Below are 26,868 nucleotides of genomic sequence, written 5' to 3'. Positions count from 1 at the left end.
GCCTCCAAAATATGTAGGCTTTCAAATTGCAGAGACTTTTGCCCCTGCTGTTCCCAGTAGATGCTGTTCAAGCCCCCACTGTCTCTGATGGCCAGAAACATCCTAATTTCCAGCCTACACATATTCACTGCTGGCCTGCACACATTTATTCCTAACATCATGTTTGAACATAAATACATTTTCCCTTTTGTTGGTATTTTCCCTGTGGTGTTTATGTAGAATCATCAAATTCTCCCTTTGGCTTTCTTTTTTTTTGCTAGGCTAAAGAAGCCAAGATATTTAGTTTCCCCTTACAAGGCAGCTCCTCCTGTCCTAACCTACCCTTCAGAATTTCTTACTTGAACTGAAATTACCCACAATTTACAAGTAGTTCAGATGAAATCTTGCCAGGCCAAATGTAAGAGTAATAGCTCATCTCAGAGAGAATTACCTGATACTTTCTGGGCTTGCATTTTGCTTTTTCGTGGCCATGTCACATTTGTAGACTCTCCTGGTATGGATTAATAAACCTGAACCCTTCACCTCTGTCCTTTGCAGCAGCAGCCAGCCCACAGCAGAGATTCTCAGCATTAGCCCCATCCTTGGCCTTCATTTTCTGCTATTGAATTCCATCTTGGTTTTCTCACTCCAATTCCTGAAGTCTTGGAGTTTTTCCTCTCTCACAGCCTGGTCCTGTTTTCTGTTAAAGGTGCTCTACAAACTTCAGTGGGACCTTCAGAAAACTCCTGTCCTGATGTCGTTAATGAAAACTGGGAGTAGGCTCAGGAATGACCCTTCAGGAATTGCAGCAGCAGCCCAGGAATTGCCTGGGAATATTTCCTTTAACCAGTGCTTTCCCCACCTCAGGACTACCAGAGAAATCCACAGTTTGGGGTTTCCTGTGTGCTTCTCTGGTTTGATCCCACCTCTAATGCAGAAATCCCATATTTATGCAGTTTGAAAATCTGGAAAACACATTTAATGATGTAGAAACACAGCTGGGCCCCTTTCTAAATACACATGCTGTAATCTAATGTACACATTGGTGATTTCAGATCCTAAAAGTTCAAGGGATTTTAACTGCTGGTCAGTTTGCTGTGCTCCTGCTTGTTCTCCATATCCAGATCACCTCACTCAGCCCAAACTTTGCCTCTCCCTGCTGGGTCAATCTTCCTGTGACCTCTCCAGTGTAAGCCAGAGGTAAAAAGGGAAAAGGAAGGAGTTTGGAGAGGTGTCCCAAAAATCTAAGAAGAAATTACTTCAACTGGGGTGTTAAAATACTGTTCTACACCCAGTGTCTGTGCCTGGGAGAATCCTCCACAGAACCAAGACGGTGTGTGCTGAAAGTCTGGGCCTGCCCTGATTTTATTCACTGATTATTCAGCCTCATTTATTTTTACTGTGGAGTTTCAGGTCCCATTCTCAGTGGTTGCTGAGCCCCTCATTGCCAACAAGAGGATTTTTGGCTGCTGACTGAAGACAAACCTGGGGAGAATTGTTCCCACTGAAGTCTTTAGGAGAGTCTTAAGAGTGACTCAGCCCACATTGTTCTTTATCAACATCTGTAGTTTGACCAACAGCAGTGTTTGTGCCCACAGGCTGTGTGTCAAATCCCCTTTTGGGGTGGAAAATGCAACCCTGCAGGAGAGACTTAATGGCAAAAATATCTTTCCTCTGGTTTAGCGTGGGCAGACAGGTCTGATCACAGGAGAACATCCCAAGGGAAAACTGGAACAGTGCACACATCCCCCCCAAATTTATCCTAAGGCAGTCCAAGTGCTCATCCATGGGCACTGATTAATGTGGTGTTAGATCTCAGTGTCCCTGCTTTGGTGGCTTTCCTGGTGCCAGCGTGTGACTTCGGGCTGGGGATAATGACTGGAAGGAAGACTCATTTATTCCTGCATGGTGGGGGGCTTTTCAATCTCACACACAAAGGCACAACAAGAGCCAGCCACTGCAAGCTGGACAAATTCAACCTTGAAATGAGACACGGCTTCCTGGCTGCCAGGAGAATGAAAGTTTCAAACCACTTGTCAGGGGAAACAGTGGAGTTGCTGTAGCTTGGAGTTCAGACAAGACTTGCTGCCTCTGTGAAAAGGGTTTCTTTAATCCAGCGTTTTGGAGGAGTTCTGTGATTTGTGTGTGCAGGAGGTCAGTTGAAAGGAGTAGAGCAGTGCTGCCTGGCCTTGGTGGGTGAATTACTGGATGTGATTAAATGACCTTTTTTGGTTTGGGTCACTGAGTTTCTGTAATAAAAGGATTGGCTGCCACATGGAGAGGGCTGTGAGCTGGGGAGGAAATAAAAATGAATGCCTGTCCTACTGTCTTTCTGACTGTAAATAATCCAAGTGTTGCTATTTAGCCTGTTTAAAGCCTGCAGAAATATTAATAGCAAAATACTTCTGTGACAGGAGAAGACTTCGGTTCCAAGGCACTCCCTGTTCTTTAAGGATCTTCCTCTTCACAGGAATTGTCATTTTGTTCTTCATCAGAGCTCGTTTTGTATCGATCCTCCTCGGGAAGGTGGCTGGAATGGAAAGTGCCTTCGACCACTGGCAAGGCAGCAGAACTCCCTGCTGCAAGTGCTGCTATTCTCAGCTCCCAGGAGAAATCTGAAGCCATGATTGTTGTTATATTTTCATTCTCTTTGCCTTCAACAACAAACCATAAAGGCTTTATTCAAATTGCCTGCTTTAAAGATCTTGAACAGAGTCCCAGAGTAACAGTGAGCTGAATTGCTCCATCAGATTTGGATTTCTAGGATTCACCAAGGCTGAATACAGACAAAATTTAGGGATTTTTAATGCAGCCTGTGTTTTTCCAACACACCAACTGCTTTATTCCAGGGAGCTGCTCTCAAAATGTTCCTGCATCTTTAACAGTGGCAGGTGAGATTTCAGAACTTACTAAAATAACTTTGCCACCACCTAAGCCAAGAGAAAAACTCTCTCAGTGCTTTCGTGGCAAAAGGATTGGGCATCCAGGCACCTTGAATTCCCTTGGAGGGAAAAAGGGAATCATTTTCTCCATTCATGAGCACTGTTTTTCCACAGAATTCCTTTGGAAAAGTTGCTGGAAGAGGTGCTTCTGAACTGGCCAACTTCCACTGGTCTCAGCAGGTGCAGCACTGCCCACTCCAGGCACTGCCAGCACTGTTAGATCCAAACTCCAAGCCAAGACTAAATTTTATGTCTTTCAGGGAAGAATTATATAAAAGGCTGTGGGAAGGGTTTTGTGCAGCACTGTTGGAATAATTTCAAACTAATCAACTGTGGGTTGACTGAAAACACTGGGGTTTTTAAGGACAAACCCTTCTTATTCCAGATATTCTGCAGTCAGGAACTGAGAGGAAACTCACTTTGATTTTTCATTGTCCACCAGCATAACAAACATAATAATGCTGGATTAGACCACAAGTTTTACTCACTGAAATTATTAATGAAACAATTGTCCCTTCACACAAGGGTTCTCTGTGCTTATTATGGTTTTTGGGACCAGCCCTGCTCCCTGCAAACCTCGTGCTGCTCTGCTCATGGTGTGAAATCCATAATTTTGGGAGCTGGAAGGAGGCTGGGCAGGTCCGAGGAGCTCTTCAGTCTATCAGTGGCTTTGTGTTTACAGTTCATTAGCCCATGTTTAAAAATACCACACTGCCAATTTATCTCACAGCTGGGTTCATGCATGTTTTGAGCTGATCACTTGCTGAACAAAATCTCCTTTTGCTTCAGCTTGCAGATTCCCTGGTGCCCTTGGAGATCAAGCCTGGTATTTCCTTGGCAACAGTTTCTGCTGTGCTGCATACTAAGGACAACAAGCACGTGCTGCAGGTACAGTCTAACAGGAAAGGGAGAAAAATATCCTTATTCTGGCTTTTGCTGCCACCCAGGACCCCAGCAAGCCCTCCTGCAGCTCCTTCCCACTGGAGCAGAGCCCTTGGCAGAGGCTTTGCCCTGGCATGTGCGGGTGAGGAATTACAGCCGGAGCAGGGAGTGGGATGCAAATCAATCTCTCTGCCCTCTTTTCCTTGGCTATGTGCCTGGCTGAGATAAAAGGGGAAGTGAGATAATTCCTGAAGAGAGGCTACAGATCATCCTGCTGTCTTCCATAGTCAGGAACAGCATCAGTCAACCTCTCAGACCAAGGGCTGGAGGAGAGAGATGACCTGGGACATCAGACTTGGGAAGGGACCGTCTGCCTTCCGTGTCCCTGGAGGCTGCACATCTCTGCACACCCCTGCCCACTCCCTTCCTGCCACCCCCTTCAGCCTGGCACTGCAATTCCTGGGTGCTCTGCAGGAGCAGGGGATGGCCAGGGACCTGCTCAGCAGCACCTGCCCTGGTCCCCTTTCTCTCAGATCCATGAGGCTGCAGGGCCCCACTGAACAACCCTTCCCACACTGGGCAGCAGAGCTGGCTGGGCCCAGGACACTTGGGAAGAGAGCCCAGTGTGGAAATGTCAGGGACGTGAAGGCTGGGTGAGGATTTCAGTCAGAGCACAGCAGACAGGCTGCCCTCCTCTTCCCAAGCTGCTTCCCTGGAAACCCTCAGCAGCTCTGGAAACACTGCAGTGCTGCAATGGAATTGGGCTGAGGCTGCTGTTGTTCATTTACTCCCTTCTCCACCCATTCCTGCTGCCAAATAAACTTAGACCTGGGCTTAAAATGCCAGAATCCTCATAAATGGCTGGAACTAAGCCACATTCTCATTCCCTGACTAGTTCCTCTATCTGAATTTGCCTGTTCCCAACCTGTTGCTTGCTTTAGAGTAGGATAATTTTTTTTTTTCCCTTTCTCATCCATCAGCTCCCCCCAAAACCTCCCCAGCCTCCTGCCAGCAAGAAGAGGAAGCGGGTGAGTGATGATGTGCCCGAGTGCAAATCTTTGAAGCCGCTGCTGAGTGGCTCCATCCCTGTGGACCAGTTTGTGCAGACTCTGGAGAAGGTAAGGAGTCTTTGGTGGCAGGTGGGATTTCTGCTCATCTCAGAGAGAGGGAAAGTAATTTTATTGTGGCTTGAAATGGAGAAAGGCCAGTGAGTTCCCAAAGTGCTCCGGGGTGTCTCTGCACTTCAGAATAGAGGGAATTGTTCCCTGTGGAGCTGTTCCTGCTATGCAGGGTTCATGTCAGTGATCTCCTCCTCTTTCCCATGGAAGCAGAGCTTTTGGGTGTATGATTTGCCTCACAGAACTTTTGGATTCAGCAGCTGAGGGAGTCTCAAAAGCATTTAAATTTCTACAAGATTTGTAAGAAGGTGAACAAGTGAAGAATAGATCCTGGAAATGTCTCCACTGGTGGAGGAGCCTCCTGAGAAAGCTGCACAAATTCGGTTGCTGCTCTCTGGAGTCTTGTACCTTATACCTGCAGGGGATAATTGGAGATAATTAGCAGGGAAAAGGGCAGGACTGCAGACTTCCCGTGCCTAAAGGGGCTCCAGGAGAGCTGGAGAGGGACTGGGGACAAGGGATGGAGGGACAGGACACAGGGAATGGCTTCCCACTGCCAGAGGGCAGGGATGGGTGGGATATTGGGAAGGAATTGTTCCCTGTGAGGGTGGGCAGGCCCTGGCACAGGGTGCCCAGAGAAGCTGTGGCTGCCCCTGGATCCCTGGAAGTGTCCAAGGCCGGGCTGGATGGGTCTTGGAGCAGCCTGGAGACACTGGGACAGTGGAAAGTGTCCCTGCCCATGGCAGGGGGTGGCACTGGATGAGATTTAAGGTTCTCTTCCCACCCAAACCGATCTTTGATTCCATGCAATTTCCCCTCTCCCCTGTGCCCTGCTGTCTCCTCTCTCCCAGTTTTCCTGAAATGTGCTCATTTATTTCCCTCTCTCGCTCTCCCACCCCAAATCCAGCACGGCTTCAGCGACGTGAAGGTGGAGGACACGGCCAAGGGCCACATTGTGCTGCTGCAGGAGGCAGAGACCCTGATCCAGCTGGAGGAGGACTCCACCCACATCATCTGTGACAATGACGAGCCCCTGAGGGTGAAGCTGCGGGACCTGGTGCTCAAATTCCTGCAGAAATTTTAGCTCATGGACATCAGGAGGCCCTGCAAGGAGAGAGCCTGGAGGAGCAGAACTTGGATCTGTCCAAGGAGAGAGAGAGAGAGAGAGAGAATCCTGTGATTCTGAGAGACCAGAAACCACATTCCCCTTCATGGAGAAGCAAGGGAGTATTTTTAATATCTATTTTTTAAATCTTATTTTTAACCTGTTGTGGAGTACTTTGGAGGAGATTCCTGTTGTGTAAAAGTGGGAGCTGGGAATCTTACAGGAGATAGGAACTGCAGAGTAAGTAACTGGAGTGTTTATTTACAACATCAGGGTGAACTGCTGCTTCTCTGTGTCCCTCAGAAGTGTCTGGCCCAGTCCCTCACCTGACAGAACTGTGTAGGAATATTGAAACAATGGCCTTTTTCCTCCCACTGCTTCTTCCCAGGCCCCAGATCCTTCTCCCTGCCTCTCCTTTCTGTGTGTTGTTCACATGTCCTTCACTGGCAGGAGGAGGGGAGAGCTGATGAGGCAAAGAGTGTACAAATAGAAATGGAAAAAGGGGGTCTGGTGGACATGGAGAATAGTGGGAAGAGCCTGGCCATTCCCTGCACAAGCAGAGGCACTTTGGAAAAGCTTCATCCTGTAGGAATTCAAGTGTTTATTTGATGCTGCAGCCTCACCTGTTACAGCCAGATCTGTCCCTGGAGCTCCAGGCCCTTCACTGGTTCCTCCTGGGTTCCTCCATCAGCAGCAGAGGAAACACCTCAGGAAGACATTTAGGGAAGTCCATAAAGCAGGAAAATTCCTAATTCTCATAAAAATCCTTTCGAGATTTAAGTGCCTCTTGTTTCTACCTTCCAAAATCTTGTCCTTGCAGCGCCCCCATCCCAAATCCTGGATGGAATTCTGAGTCATTTATCCAAACCCATCTGTACTGCAGACCTGGGGAGGCTTTTCCCTCCCCAAATCACGTATTTGGGGCCCCACCTCAGTCAACAGTATTGCTTTTAAAGGCTTCCCATTTCTCAGATTTACTGCTGTTCATTTCCTATTGGATTGTTTTGTATTTATTTGGTGTTAAAAAATAAAAAGCAGAGTGAGTCTGCCCGGGAGGGAGCACATCCCATGGTTTATAAAAGCCTCTCCATGCCCATTCCACATCCTTGTCCTGATGCCTTTGGGAAATAAAGCTGCTCCTCCAGTTCATCCCTTTGGGAAGATGGAGGGAGTGGAAGCAGCTCTGTAATAAAATCTCTTTGCCACTGCAGTGTCCACATCCCATTTCATCATTCCCATGAAGGGTTTCTGCTGGGTTGGGTGTGCAGATGCCAGCACCCACACCTTTATTCTGTGTGTGCACAGGTGTGTGAGGAGTGGTGTCACCAACATGAGAAACTTGGGGCGGTGGAATTAAATCCTCATCGGGGTTTGCTGCTTTAGCATCACTTAAAAACAGAGTAAATGAACTGGGATAATTTCACTTTAATAAACTCCACAGGGATTACTCCTAACCCAGAGAGGCCGTGGGATAAACTCATCTTTCTGCTGGTTACCTCACCTCCAGCACAGATCCCACTGCTCCAGTGCCTTCCTTTTCACATTCCCAAGGCTTTTCAATTTAAAAATTGAAAGTTTTATGTTTTTCTTCCTGTCATTTTGAGCAGGAAAATTTCTCATTGTTCCATCAGTCCAGCAGCTGAGAGTAGGTTGTTTTGTTGTATTCAGGTTGTGCCTGAAAGCAAATGTGCTGGGAGGGGAATTCTTTAATGGGAAACCCTAATTAAACTGGGAAAAAAAAGTGTTTGTTCCTTCTGCACAGAGAGAAAAACAAACAGCATTTCTTGGGGCTGGCCCAGTCCTGCAGAGGGCACCATGGCAGCCCAGGGAGCTGCCAGGGGAGGAATACCATGGATGCAATCCAGGCTTTATCCAGAAGTTCCCAATTTCATGGCCAAAGAGCAGCAAAGTTCCTGGATTCACTCTTCTTCCAGAATGGAAAATAAATTCCCTTGGCCCCCCTGTGGCTGTTTGTGCCGTGGCCATCCCCATTCCCTGGATCCCACATCCATCCCTTCCTGAGCTGCTCCAGCCTCTCTCCACTGCTTCCCTCATTAAACACAGTTAGTGGGGTGTGTGGCAAGTGATTAATTCCCAGTGACTTCCCAACCCTGTGCTCCCACAGGAATAAAGGGGAGGAAAGGTTAAAATCAGGTTTCTGCTCTGGGATGGCTTTTATGGAGCAGCTGGTGGAGATGAGTTTATTGTGTTTTCTCTCCTTTAACGTGAGACCCAGTGAAAACAGCTGGAGCAGGGGAGTTAACGCCCGGTCCCTGCCCGGGCTCAGTCACTGTCACTGGGCTCTGTCACCTCCATGAGCACCTGGACGTGAGGAGCAGAGGGAAACCGGAGCAAAGAGCTGGGTCTGTGCCCCACAGCTGCCCCACAGCAGCTCAGCCTTTGGCAGGAGTGGGAGATTTGGGATTGGCTGCACATCAGAGCCTGGGCAGGCTTGTGGTGAGAAAGGTGGGATCTGACAGGTCCCATTCACCTGTCACAGGTGAGCTGTCACCTGGGAGCCATGGACTGTGACCCCATCCCTCAAGGATCCAGGGACTGTGACCCTCATCCATCAAAGATCCATGAACTATGACCCCACCCTTCAAGGATCCATGAACTGTGAACTCATGCCTTGAGGATCCATGAATTGTGACTCCATTCCTCAAGGATCCATGGACTGTGACCCCAGTCCCTTGAGGATCCATCGACTGTGACCCTCATCCCTCAAGGATCCATGGACTGTGACCCCATCCCTCAAGGATCCATGGACTGTGAACTTTTCCCTCAAGGATCCATGGGCTGTGAACTCTTCCCTAGAAGACCATGAAGCAGGGCAAGTCCTCCCAGGACCCATCACCTGGGACAGATCACCCGGGAAGGGGTGGCAGCAGGTCCTGTCCTGGGCTCAGCAGGAGCTGGTGGCTTTCATGGCACTGCTGGCCAGAACAAGAACAATTCCAGCAGAATTGTGTTTTAGCAAGGAGTGCATCATCCAAAAGGGAGAATCGAGGGCACTTTGTAGTGCAGAGGAGTGGAGTGTAAAGCACTTCACCCTGCTCTCCTCCTGGGAGCAGGGAGTGAATGAATGATTAACAGGATTTATCACCTCCGGTTCCTCATCCCAGGCTAGAAACTCTCAGAGGAAAACGGGGAAATGGAACTGGGGCTGTGGCTTCTCTCACCAAACACAGCAGTTACAGCAGGAAAAATTATTGATCAGGAGATTTTTATCTCGGGAAAAGGCACAGGAGAAGATCGGCTCCAGCTGAGTCTGTGCCCAAGGTGCTGCTGGGCTCGTTTGGGAGCCAGATCCCAAACCAACATCCCACTGCTGCTGCCAGGCCGGGATCCTCTGTGCCCTTCCCTGCCAGTGATGGCCCTGCCTCCCTGCAGTATTTTGGGGACAGATCACGGGTATTTGGGAGGCTGAGCATCCACCTCTTCCCTCCAGGATTAAAATCCTTTGGGGTTTTCCTGGAGCCTCTCCTGGAAACAAACCCCAGCACAAACCAAGCCTTACTCCAAGGCAGAAGGGAAAATGCAGGACACAATTCCCAGTGGGAGGAGCAGCAAGGGCAAGAGACACAGAGGTGAAAAGTGACAGCAGAAGTGAAAAGAGACCACGGAGGAAGCAGCTGCTCAGGAGGGAGGGCAAAAAACAAAAGGCAATAGGAAGGGAGAGAGGAAATGCAGCCACATGCAGGAAATCCTGAGGGATTCCCAGCCCAGCATGGAGGGGATCCCATGGCTCGTGGCCCAGCTGGCTCCATTCCTCCCCTCTGCTCCTCCCTGCATGTTTGTAGCTGGGAATCTGCTTACAAACCTCGTGGATCCATTTGGTTTTTCCACCTCCTGCATAGGAGAGGGACCAGGAGCATCCTGAGCCATCAATGCCATGGGAAGTGTCCCCTGAAAGCCCTCGGCTCTGGATTCCTGGGCAGGGATGGAGCTGCAGTCCCAGCTGGCTCAGCTGCTGCTTTCATTGCCTACAAACACCCCCACACCCACAGAAACCACACAGAGCAGCCCCAGGACGGGGATGGGGTGGCCCTGGAAGCCACTCAGGGTCCAACCCCTCCCAGGGGCTGTCCTGGCCCAGCCATGAGCTCAGCAGGGACACGATGAACCCCAGGCACTGCCATCCATGAGGAGTCCCCAGCATTCCAGACCAGCTCACCTGCTCCATGGGAACAGAAGCCCAGAAGTTCCCTGGTTTTTGGGGTGTCCCAGGGCCAGGAGCAGCATCAGCCCCGTCCCCACCCCCAGCAAAGAGGCACCGAGACTCTCCCAAGTTAAACTCTCCATTTATTGGAACCTTTTACAAAAAACCTCAACATTGTGCTCGTGTCGAAGGAGTGTTCCTTGTGTCTCAGCTCCTGTCGGTGCTCAGGGCACGGTGGGCACAAGGGGAGGGCAGGGGCCGTGTGACACAGCCGGGGCTGGGGCCCTGTCACCTCGGTCGTTGCTATTTACAGCGGGAAAGGCCTCGCTCCGTGCCCGGGGGAAGCAGCAGAAACTCCTGAACTGGGGAAAAGGTGCAGCTGCCAAGAGCCCCAGGAGCTGGGATGGGATCGTACAACCAAACCTGAGCTTCGGAGTGACCCTGGGATGCCCTGAAAACCCCGGGAGAACGCTGGGTGTGGCAAGGAAGGTGTTTGGGATGGTGGCACGGGTGGGAACGCGCTCTGGAAAAGCCCCTCTTCTCCTGGCAGGTCCTGGCAGGTCTCAGGAGCAGAAAGCTGGGCTGTGAATGCCGGTCCTGTTCTCCAGGGGGCTCGGTGGTGTTTGGGATAATTTGGGAAAAGCCGCAGCAGAAGGGTCGGGAGGGGCAGCACCAGCCCTGTGGGTGGGGAAGATGTTCCTGCCGGAACATTTCATTTCCTCACAGAATTCCATCCCTCCCAACGCTGCTGCTGCCCTGGTATCTCCCAGCAGCAGCCTCTTTATCCCTTCACTCCCAAATCCTTCCCCTTTAGGGGCGCTCAGCAAGGAGGAATTCATCCCACCACACGCAGAGAGATCCCATCGCACATCCTGCTCCTGCTCCAGCACAAGGGGCAGGGGGATCATCCCAAGAGAAAAAAAACAGCTTGGGAAAAAGGCCAAAGAGCCTGGGAACAGTTGGATTTGCTCTGCTGATCCCTGATCTCAACTGGCCTCGAATGGAAACAGAGCAAGGGGAAGCAGAATTCCCAGCCTGGGGCTCCGACACACTGAGCATCCCGAGCCCCACGACGCTCTGGGCAATGCCAACACTTCCCATCCCCTCCGTGTTCCCCGGCTCTCGCTGCAGTAACATCTCCCTGGCATTTGGGAAAGCCTGAAGGCTGCAGCAGTGCCTGGGTTTGGATAAAGTGCAGTCCTCGCCCACATCACCCCGTGCTCCGGCAGGGCAGAGCTGACCCCGGGCTGTGCCTGAGCCACGGCATCGCTGCTAACGAACCCCCACTAATGAGGCTGGAATTAAAGCCGTGGCAGAAGAGCTCAGGCCCCTCGGGAATGCTGGAGCTGACAGCTCCTGACAAGTGCCACATTTCCACTCTGGGCAGCACAGAGAATCCTCCCATGGCATTTTTAAGGAGACTGTGAGACTTCACGTGCTGCGTTTTGAGCATCTGATGTTAGAACAAGAAGGGAATGGAAAGGGCAAAAGAAACACAGGGAAATATTCCTGTTTTGCTGTGGTCAGTGGTGCTGGTGAAGGCACGAGCCATGGGCTCTGCTGGGAACAGGCTGCTCCTTCCCTCCCCAGGGAGGAAGTGTCAGTGCTGATAGGAAAACCTATAGCGGAGTTTGGAGAGGCCCCAAGAGGTGGTGCAGGAGGAACAAGGACAGGGCTGACCTTGGGAACGAGCCCAGGAGCTGCTGCTGGACCATCCCTGCTCTCACACACCAGGGGTGACATCCAGGAAAACCAGGGACACCTTCCCACCTGCCCAGCAAGAGCTTCCCCAGGCTGCTCACAAACACCTGGGATGTGCTGAGGGAGAACCACACGAGGGCCAAGCTGAGCTCGGGTGGTCACAACTGTGACAGCATTTTGCTCTGGGGGAGAGGAACCAGCTCCAAACCCACGCTGTGAACGTGATCCCAGCGGCATTACACGCTGGGAAGCTCCTGTTGGGATTAAGCCTGGGCCACAGCCCGAAGCCAGGCGGGGGTTAAGGCAGCCGCGCTGAGCCCCACGGCAAAGCCGAGGTGGGCACGGCGCACTCTGGGATGGGGATGAGGCAGAGCAGGAATTGCAGCTCTGGCTCACCCAGGCTGGGTGCAGAGCCTGCAGGAGCCTGGAGCACTTCCAGGCCTGGCTGTGCTGCAGGTGGATCTTCCCTAAGCCCCAAACACGCTCCCTGTCTTTAGAGGATCAGCAGGACAAGGTGGGAAAAGACACCGAGACAGCAGCGACTGAACCCCCCGGGCTGCGGCAGGAACGGGGCCAGAGCTGGAGCTGGGAACGTCCATCCAGGCCAACCTCACCCCTCTCCAGGGCTCAGGGTGGGGAGCAGAGCACTCTGACACCTGACAGGCCTCAGCAGGAGCCACAGGGCAAGAGAAGCCAGGAGGATCTGGTGGGTGGGAAGGGCTGTGCCATGGGAGGAAGGATGGGGACAGCAGCGGTGACAGGAGCTGCCCTGATGCTGCACCCAAACACCTCTGAGCTGGCCTTGCTACGGTCCCTTCGGACGGGCTGAAGGGTCCAGAGGGGGAAATGAGGTGGGGAGAGGGGAGGGAAAAGAAAAGAAAACAAAAAAGCGCCTCACGCGGCAAATCTAAAACACTTTCATTTTAAATAACAATAATTATAATTAAAAAGAACGGCTGCCCTTGGCTAGCGAAGGGGCAGAGCCAGCGAGCCATTCCTCAGTGTACGATCCGTGGGAGCGTCCTTCCAGGAGCCACAGGATCCCATTCCCTGTCGGGGTGAGCCGCTCTGGGAGCGCGGGGAAGTGCCCGTCCCAATCCAGGCCGTCCCGTTTGCCGGCGGGAGCGAGGCCGGAGTCCAGAGCAAACGGCCTTTTGCTCTCACAGCCCCAACAAAGCAGCCCCGTGCCGGCCTCCCCCGCCTGCGGCCACAGCTGGGAGCTGGCAATGTCCAGCTGCTCCCAGCTCTAGATGAACTTGAAGCATTTGGTCTTGTCGTGGGGCAGGCGGGTCTTGAAGAGAACCGAGTCGACGCGGAACTGGGTGTAGAGCAGGGGCATGTACCCGTACACCTTCACGAAGAAGTTGATGCACTTGTGCCGCTCGTGGAAGTGGGAATCGTCATGGGACAGCGCCTGGGGGCAGCCGGGGCAGCGGAACGTCCAGCGGGAGGTCACCTGCAGGATGGACACAGGTGTCAGTGCCACGCTGCCCACAGCACCCAGCCTGGGGCACTGCCAGGGGCTCGGGAATGGATGGAGTCTCGGGATGGAATCTCGGGATGGAGTCTTGGGATGGACTGGGTTGGAAGGGAGCTCAAAGCTCATCCAGTGCCACCCCCTGCCATGGGCAGGGACATCTCCCACTATCCCAGGCTGATCCAAGCCCCTGCCCCAAGCCTGGCCTTGGACACTGGACACTTCCAGTCCAGCTTCTCTGGGCACTCTGTGCCAGGGCCTGCCCACCCTCACAGGGAACAATTCCTTCCCCAGATCCCATCCATCCCTGCCCTCTGGCAGTGGGAAGCCATTCCCTGTGTCCTGTCCCTCCATCCCTTGTCCCCAGTCCCTCTCCAGCTCTCCTGGAGCCCCTTTAGGCCCTGGAAGGGGCTCTGAGCTCTCCCTGGATCCTTCTCTTCCCCAGGTGAGCACCCCCAGCTCTCCCAGCCTGGCTCCAGAGCAGAGATCATCTCTGCTGTGGACAGGGAACCTTTCACCAGAATTCCATCTGATTTAGTCCTGTAATGTCAAACCTCAATTCACCTGCTCTGTGGAAGGGATTTGGCTGATTCCAAAGGCTGAGCTTTCCCACTGGAGCTGGATTCCCTGGAGCAGACGCCACTCACTTCCCAACCACAGCTTCTCCAGCAAAGCCAACCCCGAGACAAGTGCCGGTGCTTTACCTTGATGGGAGGTTTCCTGGTCAGGTGGGACACCAGGAAGTTCATGGCGATGTCCTCGCAGTTGATGTACTCGTCCACCATGTCCCGGATGGCCTGGGGCATCACGTAGGAGTACAGGTAGGCGTAGTACTGCAACGGGAACACGCGGCCGGTCGGGACCTGACCCACAGCTGGATCAGGGATCCCGGCGGAGACGTTCCCGTAACGGAGTTAATCCCACACCGAGATCCTCTGTAGCCACAGCGGCAGCAAATCTGCCACGGGCACCACCCTCCTCTCCTGGAACCTCAGAAATGGAGGAATGGGGGTTCCAGCCCCCTCCTGCCAGCCCAGCAGGAACAGCCACTGGATACCCTTCCCAATGCTCTCAGGTTCTGGCTGTGTTTCAGTTTGGAGGAAGTCAGGGGAAAAGAACAGAGAGCTCCCACATTTGTCCTTAAAAAACCACAACTCCCCAGAGCTGCAGCCTCAGGAGGCTGTGGGGAGGAAGGGGCAGCCCCGGGGAGCTCTCACCTTGTGGAAGAAGGCAGCACCAGTGAGCACCATGGAGAGCTCGCAGGAGTAGTTGGAGTTGTAGAGCCAGGACTGGTGGGGGATGTCCCAGGCATGGTAGCGCCCCGGGAAACCCACGATGCGATCCCTGGCCTCTCTCCACACCCTGCAAACACAGAACTGCCCGTGAGACACACCCCTGGGAGCCCAGAGGGGCTGCAAGGGATGGAGAACACAAAGGGGTTTGGCAACTGCTTATCCAAGGAATGCCTAAAGGGCAAAAAGGAAAACTGTGTTAAAATGTGCTCCCGACCTAGAACACAGCCGAGCTGCTTATGCACAGGGAAAGGGCTCCTAATCCATAAATCAGGGATTTTGTAGCTCATGAGGGCTGTTCTGGAGGTTGAAAGAAAACTAAGGCCAGAGCAGCCCAGGCTCAGCCTGGGAGGAGCCCAACACCTGCTGGCCTCTTCCCCAAATCCTTGGGATTTTCCATCTGCCAGCAGCTCAGTGAAGCCAAGACAACATCAACCTCCCTTAGGGAAAGCTTCAAGACCAGGTTGGACAGGGCTTGGAGCACCCTGGGACAGTGGAAGGTGTCCCTGCCCGTGGCAGGGGTGGGACTGGATGAGCTTTGAGCTCCCTTCCAACCCAAACTGTTCCAGGACTCTGGAAATCCCACAATTCCATAATCCTGTAAAAAACTGCTGAGATGCTGAAGGCCCCAAGGGAAGACCTGGATTGCCAAAGTGCCAGCTCCTCATCCCAAACTGCAGCTTCCCGGGCTCTGGCCATACAGGAAAAGCCTCCAGGGCCCTGAGTGCCTCCCTCACCCCACCACACACTCATGGTCCAGCCTCGGGAATGAAATCCTGAGCTTTGTGGATTGCTTCATGTTCTGCTCTCATCTGCAGCTCACGCTCCTCCAGAGAAATCCCCCTGGGGAGCTGCAACACTGGCAGGAATAATTAAGGAAAAAGTCAGTGCCTGATGCCTAAGCCTGGAAACAAATCCAGCTTCCAGAGGCAGGGGTGCTGGATTCCTTGGATCATCCAGCCCCCTCCTGCTGCTCCGTGCCCAAGCTGTGACTCCAGGCTGCAGGAGAGAACTCCCAGTGCACACAGAAGGGTTTTCCCTTCTTCCCAGGCACAAAACTGGGCAGAAAGTGCCGTATTTGGGTTTTTCCCTCATTTGGGTGTGAGTTTCTCCCACTAGCCCTGTTCTGGGAGAGCTACAGGGGGAGAGCAGCAGAGGAGACCGAGATTCCCTGAGCTTTCCCTACACTTATGGAGCACAGGAGTGTTTGTTGTTCAGTCCTCCACTCCAATTAATTAAACTCCAAGATAATCCTGAGGAATCACCACCACCAGCAGCTTCCCTGGCTCTATCCTCCCCCCAGCACTCGTTTGCTGCAGTTCCTGTCAATCCAGGGTAATTGTTTAGAAAAGCTGGAAGTCCAAACACTTATTCCCTTCCTCTTCTCCCACATCTTCGCTTTCCTACGAACGGGATGCTTTTTCCTTCCCAGCTCACAAAAATCAGGATTTCTCTGGAGAATCCTTCTGGGGGCGCTCAGAGAGCTGCTTCCAGCTCCCTCCTGAGTGGCAAACAGGGAAAAACCATGCTTTTGGCCCCAAGAATCAAAGCCTGGAGCAAAGTTTTGACAAAGCACAGCTGCTGTGGGCAGAGGTTCACTGCAGTGCCGAGACTCCGGCAGTTCCTGGGAATGTGTTAACACAGGGAGCCTTTGTGGGAACAGGGTGTCTGTAAGCAGGGACATGAGTGAGAATGACACAGGGCACTTACAACCTTCATTTGATGCTCTCCAGGGCTAATCAGCAAAACCTCAGCCAGGCAAAGGAAAACAGAGACCAAAAAAGGGGAGACGACAGCCCAGTTTGGATAAAGAGCCTGGAATGGGGCAGGGAAGGGAAGCCAGGAATCCTGACGCCTCCTCCTGCACTTTAATCCCTCTCACGCCTTGTTTCTCATCTCTCTGGGGGAGCCTGGTGGGTTTCCACGTATTCTGTGCCTTTTAATCCTCCTCCCAAGCAGGTTTTGGTCCCTGTCTCACTCCCCCGGGCAGCTGCCGGGTGTTCTCCGACCGGGAATCGCAGTCCCTGCTCCCTGAGCCACCCTCAGTCCCCAGCAGCTCCTGGCAGGGAGTGAGGTTTGGCTGCAGGAGCTGCAGGAGCAGCTGGCACAAACCTCCCCCGGCAGGAGCCCCCTCATTCCCGTCATCAGGAAGCTTTTTCCAGGGAAAAAGTCAAGGGAAAGCTGGGGGCTGGGAGTGAGAGCAGCCTGCCTTGGGCTGCTCTGCAGGAGAAAGGGAACTGTCACTCCCCAGTGCCACACGGAGCAGAGGGTGGCAGCCACCACCAGCCCTGCCTCTGGCTCACGGATGGAGCACATGAAACAAATCCTCTTGGATTTCCACCCTCGGAAGCCACAGGCGTTAAATCCATTCAGGACCACGATCAGCACGGCAAAAGCTGAAGAGTTGGGTTAAGAAGTGTGGGAAATGGGGTTTCCTGGACAAGCTGGGATCAGGTTCCCCACGCCATTAACGCGTGTTTCCCCAAGAAACGGAGCTGGGGAGCCGTGGGAAGGGATGTGCCAGCCCCAGTCGTGTCCCTGGGCAGATCCTGGCTGCGGGGAGGAGCGCTTTGTGCGAGGGCTCTCACCGGAAGCCAAACATGATCTCGTCGTGGCGCAGGTGGGCGTCGTCGTCGATGGACAGGATGGCCTCGGTCTCGATCTCGTCCCAGGGCAGGAACCGGTTGTTCAGGCTGTTCTTCTCCGTGCGCACGACCTGCGGGGCGGGAGTGACGTTTAGGGGCTGCGGGGCCCAGGGTGGTGACAATTCCCCTCACCCCCAGCCATACACCTGGAAAATCCTACTGGAAAATCCTACTGGATTTCTCCCTCTTCCAAGAACCATGGTGTGGAATCATGGAGTTGGAAGGAACACACCAGGATCATCCAGTCCAGCCTGTGGCTCTGCCCAGGACACCCCAACAACCCCACCCTGGGCATCCCTGAAAGCGCTGTCCAAACGCTCCTGGAGCTCTGGCAGCCTTGGGAACGTCACCATTCCCTGGGGAGCTGTTTCAGTGCCTGACACCCTCCAGGGAAGAACCTTTTCCTGATATCCAGCCTAAACCTCCCCTGCACAGTTTCACACCATCCCTGACAGCCCCATCCACCCTGGATCCTTTCCCCTGCTCTTACACTTCCAGCCTCCCGTGGCTGATCTGAAGTCACCCCGTCCATCCCACATTTCCCACCCCATTCTATCCCTCCAGTCGTTTCCCTGCCTCTGCTCTGAACAATTTCCATTATAAAATTAAGCCCAGCCTGGTGAAAATACCAAAGCATCACAGAACTCCATTAAATAAGATTACATTTGATCCCACAAAAAAGCCCATGCTGAAACCATTAACAGTGGAAATATTTGTATCGGGATCTGCGTGACAGCTGGGATGATTCAATTCCCAAGGAAAGCCGGTCTTGGAGCTTTCATCTGCTGAAACCTCCAGGGGGGTGGAATATTGGGCAGGAACACATGGAATATTTCATTAAAGAGCCATTAAAAGCACCAACAATCTACTGCAGGTGAGCAAACCAGGCAGCTCTGGGCAATGGAAAAGCAGCATTCCCACCCCGGGAGCTCTGTGGTTTCATCAGGACATGGAAAAATCAGGGACAATGTCAGCACAGGAATTTCTGATCCTGCTCCTTCCCGAGGTGGAGCAGCATCACAAAGCTATGCTCAGTGCTTGGCTTGGCTGAAGGGTTATCCAGAGCCAGCAGATGCTCCCAGGGTTTCTTCTCTGCCTGGGAACTGCTGGAAAAGAGCTTGCAGGAATCAGGGTGGGAATGGGGTGAGGAGGGAAGCAGGAGGAGACAACTCCACACTCCGTGGTCAGCTCGGGGGTCCTCAGCACAGGAAGGACGTGGATCTGCTGGAGTGAGTCCAGCCTGGAGAAAAAAAGGATCCAGGGAGAGCTCAGAGCCCCTTGCAGGGCCTAAAGGGGCTCCAGGAGAGCTGGAGAGGGACTGGGGACAAGGGATGGAGGGACAGGACACAGGGAATGGCTTCCCACTGCCAGAGGGCAGGGATGGATGGGATATTGGGAAGGAATTGTTCCCTGTGAGGGTGGGCAGGCCCTGGCACAGGGTGCCCAGAGAAGCTGTGGCTGCCCCTGGATCCCTGGAGAGTCCAAGGCCAGGCTGGACAGGGCTTGGAGCAGCCTGGGATAGTGGAAGGTGTCCCTGCCCATAGCAGGGGGTGGGATTGGATGAGATTTAAGGTTCCTTCCCAGCCAAACCATTCTGGAATCCTCGGAGTCACCAGCATTGACCTCCTGTGTGCTCCAGGGCAGTGGAGCTGTCACTGGGAGATCTCTGCCAGGAGAGTTTCTTGTCTCCACCTCCACAGCCAGAGTCAGAGAATCCACCTTTCCTCTCAAACATCAACACTGCTCCTTGGGAATTGTGTCCCTTCAGCTCCCACCCCCTGCCCTGGGTGGGTCTCACCCCCAGAAGTGCCCAGAGGTGCCATAACCAACCCTCTCTGTCCCTTTTCAGACGCTGAGGTCTCAATCTCTCCCCCAGCGCTGCTTCTCCCACATTTCCATCGTTTTAAGGACCAATTTTGCCACAACTTTGTTCCCTAATGGTCTCGAGGCAGGAGCTCTGTCAAAACCCAAAGAAAGATGTTCCCTCAGCAAAGCTGAGAGGCTCTGGCAGAAGGAGGAGGCAGCAGTTCTCCTTCCCAAGGAGATTCAGACACAAAATCAGGCAGAGAACAGAGAGACCCCAGCCCATCACCAGAACACCTCCTCCCCTCACAGCAAGGGCTCCAAACACCAAGCAGAGCACCAGTGCTGGGACCTGCACCAAACCCAACCCCTCCAGAGTCAAAACCACCCCAGACTGTGCCCTGCTCGCCTGATTCTGGTCATCCTTTGGCTTTTGTTTGGGACTAATTCTCTTTAAAACGCTTTGCCATCAGCTCAATGGCCCAGAGCTCAAAACCATGAGCCTCCTGAGCAGTTTGCAAAGTTTGGAGATACCTGAAATGCCTCCAAGAACCCAACAGAACACATCAAAAGCTTCTTCTGCTTTTAGAAAATCAGTTCCGGGTGATTCAGTCCCAGAACATGGGATCTGTTCGACTCAAGGAGCACAAAACCCCACAACGTCCATTTCCTCCCAGTGTTTTGTTATTCACAGACACATTGGACAAACAGATCTTAAAAAACCTGAGAGAAAAACTAAACCAGAGCATAAATCCAGAGTCTGCCCAGCAATAATGTCCTTTTACCGATACTTTAAAATACCTTTTTATTCATAAACACAAAAAAACCCGCAGCAAAATCAATACCTTCCAGCAATCTCCGTGCTAGTGAGGCTTCATGCTTAAGCTTTAAATGAAGTGTCACATACAATTTGATGGTGAAAACATGAGGAATGCCCGTGCCCTTGGAGAAGTTTTGACAGCTCAGCTTAGTGAACTGGATTGATTCCTGGGCAAAGAGCAAACTCTGCAAGAAAGCAGGCGCCTCGTTGCTCATGTCAGGTCTGTGAGGGGAGAAAAGCCTGAAGGATGATGCCCTTAGGAGAGCTGGATAATTTGGGGAGACAGTGAATGAGCCCTCAGGAAAAGGATCCGTTCCCATCTGTGCCAAAGATGAGGAATTCCATCCAAAGGGGCTGGGGGAGGAGAGCAGGGTGGGGTGGGGACTCACTGAAGATCAGGCAGCACTTGGATGCTCTCCGTGCAGGAAAGGGTTAACGCCTCTCCCGGATCACCGGTGACCCCTCTGACCCGGCCAGCCTCGGAACTTGGCCCCAGCGGTGCCACCACTGTCCCCAGCCATCAAGGAGTGCCACATCTGGGAGTTGATGACCTTCATCCCAGCCCTGGTTCCTGGCTGAGCAGGTCGCCTCCCGCCCTCCTCGCTTTCCGCAGCAGCGCACAGGAAGCCGAGGCTCCCCCAGCTCTCCCACGTGCACACGTGGGAAAGAAATCAATTAAAAATCAGCCAATCTAAGCTTAACAGAGGCCAGGGAGGGCTCTGCTGGAGGACTTTGGGAGATGGCAAACTCTAGGAAAAGGGAACAATGAATTCCAAGTGTCCCTGAAGCCACCCTGTCACACGCTTTTAATTTCAACTCCTGGTTTGGACAAATCCAGACAGGTTTTAAGAAAGTTGCCTGAATCAGCACTTGAGATCCACAGACTGAGATCCACCAGGGTCCCTTCCCTCTGCACATCAGGCACACATTCTGGGATTATTTACAACTCCCTGGAAGGAGGGAAGAGAATAAATCACATCCATTATTACCACGGCCGACTCCACTCCCGCTCCCTCTGCAGCCGAGGCGTGAGACCAGATTTTGGTCATTTTTGACTTTTGTTTGGGACTTGCAGCTCTGCAAACGCATCCAGAGATGGGCACGAGGGAGACAACAACTCTGCCTGGTCCCATCAACCAGCATCCTCCTGGAAGCTGAGTCGTGTTTTGGAAGTGAAGCTGTCAGAAGGAGTTTGCACTGAGCCAGGCGACGAATGTGGGATGTCAGACGGGGACAAAGCACACGGCCTCGGGCTGGGTAGAGAGGAGGAATTTCTCCATGGAAAGGGTGGTCGGGCATTGGAAGGCGCTGCCCAGGGAGGTTTGGAGTTCCCATCACTGGAGGTGTCTGAGGAAAGGTCTGGATGTGGCGCTCAGAGCCCTGGGCTGGGGACAAGGTGGGGATGGGGCACAGGTGGGACTGGATGGGCCTGAAGGACTGAATGGTTCTGTGATTCTCTCGACATCCTGGCTACAGCAGGAATTCTGGCACTGGGTAAGGCTCCATATGGAAACCTTGGGTTCCCTCTGGTAGAGATGATTTTGATCCTGATGTCTCTGAGCTCTCACTTCATGGAAGGAGAGAAGAGCCACGATCACGTTGGCTCCGGGACAAGCAGCCGAGCTCTGTGCCAGGACAGGTGCCAAGGAGAAGCCAAAGGAGCTGCTGTCATCACCAGAGATGATGACACCCAAAATCTCTGCAGCCCATTCCCAGTGGGATGACATTGGAGTAAATCCCGCGAGTCCGACCGCGGCCGCATTTTAAACTCTTTTTTCTCGGTGTTTTATCACTACCTGTTCTGAGCAAGCTGAGCTGCTCCACAAAAGCTGGCAGGATCACCGTGGCTCTCAGCCCAGACCTCAAATCTGCTTGGCTGCCCCTACCAAGGACAACCACGGTGGTGCTGATTGAAGATTTCCAAGTGCAGCCTCACACCCGGCGGCGCTGCTGTCCTGCCCTGCCCACACAGAACTTTTTCCCTCCTGCCAACCTCAACTGCCACCATGAGAAAACCCTCAGAGGACAGAAATTCCTGCTGGCCAGCATCCTGCATTCCAAAGCCAAAAGCACAGACCCAGGCCTTTGGCTCAGCCAGGAGTTCCTCATTTCATGAGCAATGAAAGAATCTGGCCGCACTCGATACAACACGAGGCTCCTCCCGGCACGTTTCCAGAGCCGCGTGGGCAGGGAGGAGATGGGATGCCAGCATGGCATTTCCACCAGAGCCAAGCCCCAGGGATGATGCCCTTCCTCCCCAAAACCAGGCTCCTTTTCCCAACACAGACCCAAAAAAGCTCGAGGAAACGAGTCTGGCACAACACGGGACTCCAGGGCGTTTGCGGCAGCTCCCGATGAGCAGCGAATCCCGCAGGAATCGCTGCCCTGCACTTTGACACTGTGTGAGCAGGGTGTCAAAGCCCCTGCCAGATCCAAGCAGGCTGGCATTTGTAAAAGGAAAATGGATGTTCTTTTGGCTGTGTTTGTGATAATGAATGTTTAAAAACCTTGGGACGCAGAGGCGAAATCGCAGATAAAGCACAAAAAGCAGCTCTGAGGTGTTTGTCAGGACAAAGATGTTTGGGTGTTAGTCTGGGTTTAACAGACTCAGATCCTGATACGTCAATAAATGGGAATAAATCAGCTCCTAATTACCACATCCAGAGCCATCCTGAGGGAGGTGCCTGGATCCTCCTGCATCCAGGGACGTGCTCCTCTCGTGACCGGTCTCTCACCGTTCCCAGCTGGTTCCCAGCTTTGTTCCAGGGCTGGATGAGTCCCAGGACGTGCCTGGATGGAGCTGTGGGTAGCCAAGGGGGACATCAGTCCTCTCCCATCCCACAGAAATCCTCTGGAATCTGCTCCCTTGTTCGACTCGATGGCACCAAAAAATCAATTTATTGGAGCATCCACCCCAAACCTGTCACTTTTAGCAGGATGTTTCCTCGGTCGTGCATTGCCTGAGGAGCTGTCCCTGGTTTGTAGTGGTTTCCCCTGGCAATTCTTCACCTTCTTGTTTTCCCTTTAATCCTCCCTTGTAAAGATGGAGTGGGAAGTTAATGTTTTCCCCTTTCTCGTGTATTAATTATTCCCTGCTCCTTCCTCTTCACCTTGAAACAGCCACGGCCCCTCCTTCATGCCCTGAACCTCCAGCTTTGTTACCTCCGACTTAAAGCGGTTTCAAAATCTGAATTAAAAGGATTTACAGACTATTTTGAGACTCATCTCCAGAGGTATGAGAAGGGTATTTAGCTCCAAAGCCATCCAAAGGCAGCACACGCTGAATATAAATTGGCAAAACAGATGCATTTTAAAAATACATGTAATTAAATAATGCAACATAAAACCCAGCATAAATTATCCCCTGCTGAGAACAAAACCACACAGGAAGATACCACGGAAAGGCTTTTTTTTAAAATTGATGCCGTGTCCACGCACAGAAAATGTGCAAACACTTGGTCTCCCTTTAAACTCCTCAGCAGAGATCAGTGGGTCACTCGTCTCTGAGAGGAGAAAACAGCTTGAGATACAAATAAAACTGATTATTTATTCATTTTGGTACAGGAGCAGCTGTCGCGTCTTCCCGGAGAAACGAAAGGAGAAGGATGCTCCTTTTAACATTAAAGGGATGCAGATCCTTATTTTTATTCTCTGTGTGCTGCTGTTAGTGGCTGTGCAATTAGAGATGCACATGGAGCTGGCTGTCCAATTAGATTTATTTTACAATTAATTGTAATTATTTGGCTCAAAGAAGGTCCCTGGGATAGCATGCTGTCATGTTCCAATACTTCCACTGCTGCAGCTCATTCCCTTCTCAACTTCCCGAGATTCCTGTGTGTGCTTTCCATGAAAGCTCACAGGGAAAAACTGCAGAGTGCAAAGCTCACGATCCAACTTCCACCGGCAGCTCTGGGATCACGAGCCAGATTTACGAGCTGCTGTTTGCTGTGAAGCCAAGAAAAGACATTTCAAGAAGAAAGAGCTCACTCTTTTGAGAGTTTTGATAGCGATAACCCAAATTTTTGGTTTGGTGGGACAATTCCCAGAGGTGTGATCATGCAACCACAGAATCATTAAGGCTGGAGAGATCAAAGGTGATCAAATCCAACCATTAACCCACGATCCACACCCAGCACATCCACGTGTTTTACCACCTCCAGGGATGGGGACTGCAGCACTGCCCTGGCCAGCTCCAATGCCTGACCACCCCTTCCATGGAGAAATTCCTCCTGGTGCCCAACCTGACCCTCCCTTGGTGCAGTTTGAGGTTTGTCCTCTCCTCCTGTCCCTGTTCCCTGGGAGCAGAGCCCGACCCTGGCTGTCCCCTCCTGTCAGGGAGTTGTGCAGAGCCAGAAGGGCCCCCTGAGCCTCCTTTTCTCCAGGCTGAGCCCCTTTCCCAGCTCCCTCAGCCTCTCCTGGTGCTCCAGCCCCTTCCCCAGCTCCGTTCCCTGCCCTGGACACGCTCCAGCCCCTCAGGGTCTCTCTTGCCACAGGGGGCCCCAAACTGACCCTGGGATTGGAGGTGTCCCCGCAGTGCCCAGCACGTGCCAGGAGCAATGTCCTGACAGATGTCACTGTTCTTCATCGATTCTCTCTCAAATTGCAGCTGGATGAATCTGTTTTCACCTGCCTTGGTATCCAAGGCCTGATAATTCCAAAGGAATTCTGCCCAGCCTAGAAACAGTCCAGGATGCCAGAGCTGGAACCCCCCAGGGAGACGATGGGCAGCAGCAGGAGTGTCCCCAGCACGGATTTCCCATCTGTACACTGTTATTTGTCAGCTCTCAATTTCATCCTCTGTGCCTCTTCTTCCTCTCCAAATTACCCCTGGCTGCTCTAGTGGCAATTTTAACAACAAAAAGGTTGTTCTGATGAAGTGGGGACGCCTTCCTCACACTGCCTGTACCAAACCCACAGAGATGTCATTTGGGACCACTGTTGAGAAAGAGAACACGCAAAGAGGCAGAAAGAGGGCAGGCAGCAGCTTCTAACTCCATCCAAAAGGTGCAGTGTTACTGCCTGGAGCTCAGGGATGAGGGATTCAAACCACCTTTAGGTAACAAAAGCTTCCCAGACTGGTAAATACCGACAGCTGAGGAATGGATGTGTGCAGTCAGCGAGCCTGGGAGCAGATCCCACCCTCCACTTCAGAACTGACCCAGCTCACAGCCCTAGGATTCAGCAGGAGTTTGGCTGCAGATCCCTGGAGCACCCCAGGTTGGAGTGACCACTGCTCTGAACTGGTTCCCATCTCCTGGATCTGTTTTGGGATCAGCGGGAAGCAGCCACTGCACCAGGCAGGGCAGAGCTGCACAAGGAACTGACTGGGAAAGCCTGGCCTTATTTTGGCAAAAATGTTCATTTTCCCTGCCCTGCCTCACTCTCCCAGATGTGCTCCCAGATGTGAGGAGCACTCAGAGCTGTGTCAGGCCAGGTACAAGTTCCTTGCTGTCCTCAGAAGAGCCACACAAGAGCCCAAGAGCCACTCACAGACTGCAGCTGCCTGACCTGATTTCAGTAAACAAGTAAAACTCCAAAACTCCTGAAGTATGAAAGCCCAGCTCTCCCTCAGCCCATCACCAGCTGATTCCCACACTTCTGATTTCCCTGGAAAAGGCACATTCATTGCCAGTCCCCTGATCCCTGCTGAGAAGCCTGGCAGCAAATGGACTGGGAGCTGAGGGGTGGGGCTGAGAGGAGCTGTCACATCTCATCTGTGACAGCAGATGGAAAAGTCAGGAGGGGCTCAGGAGCACCCCGAGGTCTCCTCCCCTCACCAAGCCATCAGAGCCACCACGGGAGGAAAGCCAGCAACTTCCATCCTGGAGACAAATGCACAGCAGAGAGGCAGAGTGCTGGAAATCCAAGGGCTGTGATCCCAGGGGATTATTGGAAACACCTCCAGAGCTTATCTTTCCACACTTTGCTCTTTGGCTGATAGCCCGGCTGCTTTAATTACCAGAGGCTCTCGTCAGTGCAAATCCTCTGTATTGTTGTGCAATTACTTCTTCAGCAGGTTCCTCCTCGGGATCTGTCAGACAGGATTTCCACCACAGCAGGAAAACAAAACACCTGGCAGAGCAGGTGCCATTATTTGTAAATTTGTTCACGTTGGTGCGCCTCGCTCTCCGGAAAACATCGTTCCCAAGGATGCTCGGAGACGTTTCCAGCAATTAAAAGCTGCTCTGACCTATCCTACAAGAGCTTCAGTGCAAACATTTGTATCTGAGGGCATCCAAATGAACAGCACAGCCCAACAAAGGGAGGAGGGAACTGAAGTCAGACTATAACTCACTGAGCAGCTACTAAAAAAACCTGGAATATAAACTCTGATAGCAGCAGAGCCAAGAAGCCATCAGGTTTGCAGGCAGGTTATTGTTTTGATGGGAAGAGGACAGTGGATTTATTAATGTTTATGTGGCTGGGAGCAGCAACCATAAAGCACTCAGGCACATAAACTCACTTCTGGCTTCCAGGTTGAGTCCAGACCGGAAGCCTTCCGGGGATTTCTGAGATCTCACGAGGAAAGTTCTGGGTGAAATGAAGACAGTTTGCTGCCAGCATGCCTGCCCTCAAATCCGTCATGGAGGGATGAGAGCTCCTTTATGGCATGTCAGAAGAACTGTCCCAGTGGCCACACCACAATCCCCAAACTGGCATTTTATCCCTCGTTTTTCCCGTTGTTCCATGAGCAGAACTCACTGAGAGCTGCAATTTCCATCAGCTCCAGTTCAAGATGTGAAAGGGGACAAATAAAGGGAGAGGCAGCCAGTGACAAATCTGGATACGAGGTCTAGATGGGTTTCTAAGGAACTTCCCTTTGCTCACAGATTTCAATTTCTGGATCCTAATTGCTGGAATCCTTGGCCAAATCCTACTTTACCTGGTCCATGTCTCACACCAGTCCAGAGGATCAGAGAACTCAAGCCACAGGCAATGTCA

At 52.5% G+C, this 26,868-nt stretch overlaps 2 protein-coding genes and 1 long non-coding RNA gene across 46 annotated transcripts in view; 1 reads left to right on the top strand and 2 right to left on the bottom strand.

Moving 5' to 3' along the window:
- Positions 1–7,236, top strand: part of INTS9 (integrator complex subunit 9) — a 60,356-nt gene extending 53,120 nt beyond the window's left edge. For both annotated transcript variants that reach the window (XM_086875528.1, XM_086875527.1), the window contains 3 exons: positions 3,711–3,809; positions 4,784–4,921; positions 5,829–7,236. In XM_086875528.1, coding sequence (XP_086731654.1) covers positions 3,711–3,809; positions 4,784–4,921; positions 5,829–6,005 — 414 coding nt within the window. In that variant the 3' untranslated portion in view covers positions 6,006–7,236. The remainder of the gene's footprint in view (positions 1–3,710; positions 3,810–4,783; positions 4,922–5,828) is intronic.
- Positions 7,237–12,790: 5,554 nt separating this feature from the next.
- The window catches only part of EXTL3 (exostosin like glycosyltransferase 3), a 130,244-nt gene continuing 116,166 nt past the window's right edge, over positions 12,791–26,868 (bottom strand). For all 43 annotated transcript variants that reach the window (XM_086875486.1, XM_086875502.1, XM_086875490.1 and 40 more), the window contains 4 exons: positions 17,247–17,374; positions 14,584–14,728; positions 14,071–14,199; positions 12,791–13,345 (listed from right to left, as the gene is read on the bottom strand). In XM_086875486.1, coding sequence (XP_086731612.1) covers positions 13,136–13,345; positions 14,071–14,199; positions 14,584–14,728; positions 17,247–17,374 — 612 coding nt within the window. In that variant the 3' untranslated portion in view covers positions 12,791–13,135. The remainder of the gene's footprint in view (positions 13,346–14,070; positions 14,200–14,583; positions 14,729–17,246; positions 17,375–26,868) is intronic.
- Positions 23,216–24,954, bottom strand: LOC147654547 (uncharacterized). Its single transcript, XR_015282666.1, has 2 exons — positions 24,436–24,954; positions 23,216–23,871 (listed from the first exon to the last, which is right to left on the bottom strand). It is a non-coding gene; the product is annotated as an uncharacterized LOC147654547 (long non-coding RNA).

Source organism: Cyanistes caeruleus, chromosome 2 (genome assembly GCF_971803275.1).
Source record: "Cyanistes caeruleus chromosome 2, bCyaCae1.hap1.1, whole genome shotgun sequence".
NCBI lineage: Eukaryota > Metazoa > Chordata > Aves > Passeriformes > Paridae > Cyanistes > Cyanistes caeruleus.
Note: the sequence above shows the minus strand (reverse complement) of the source record. Positions and strands in the feature narration are given on the sequence as shown.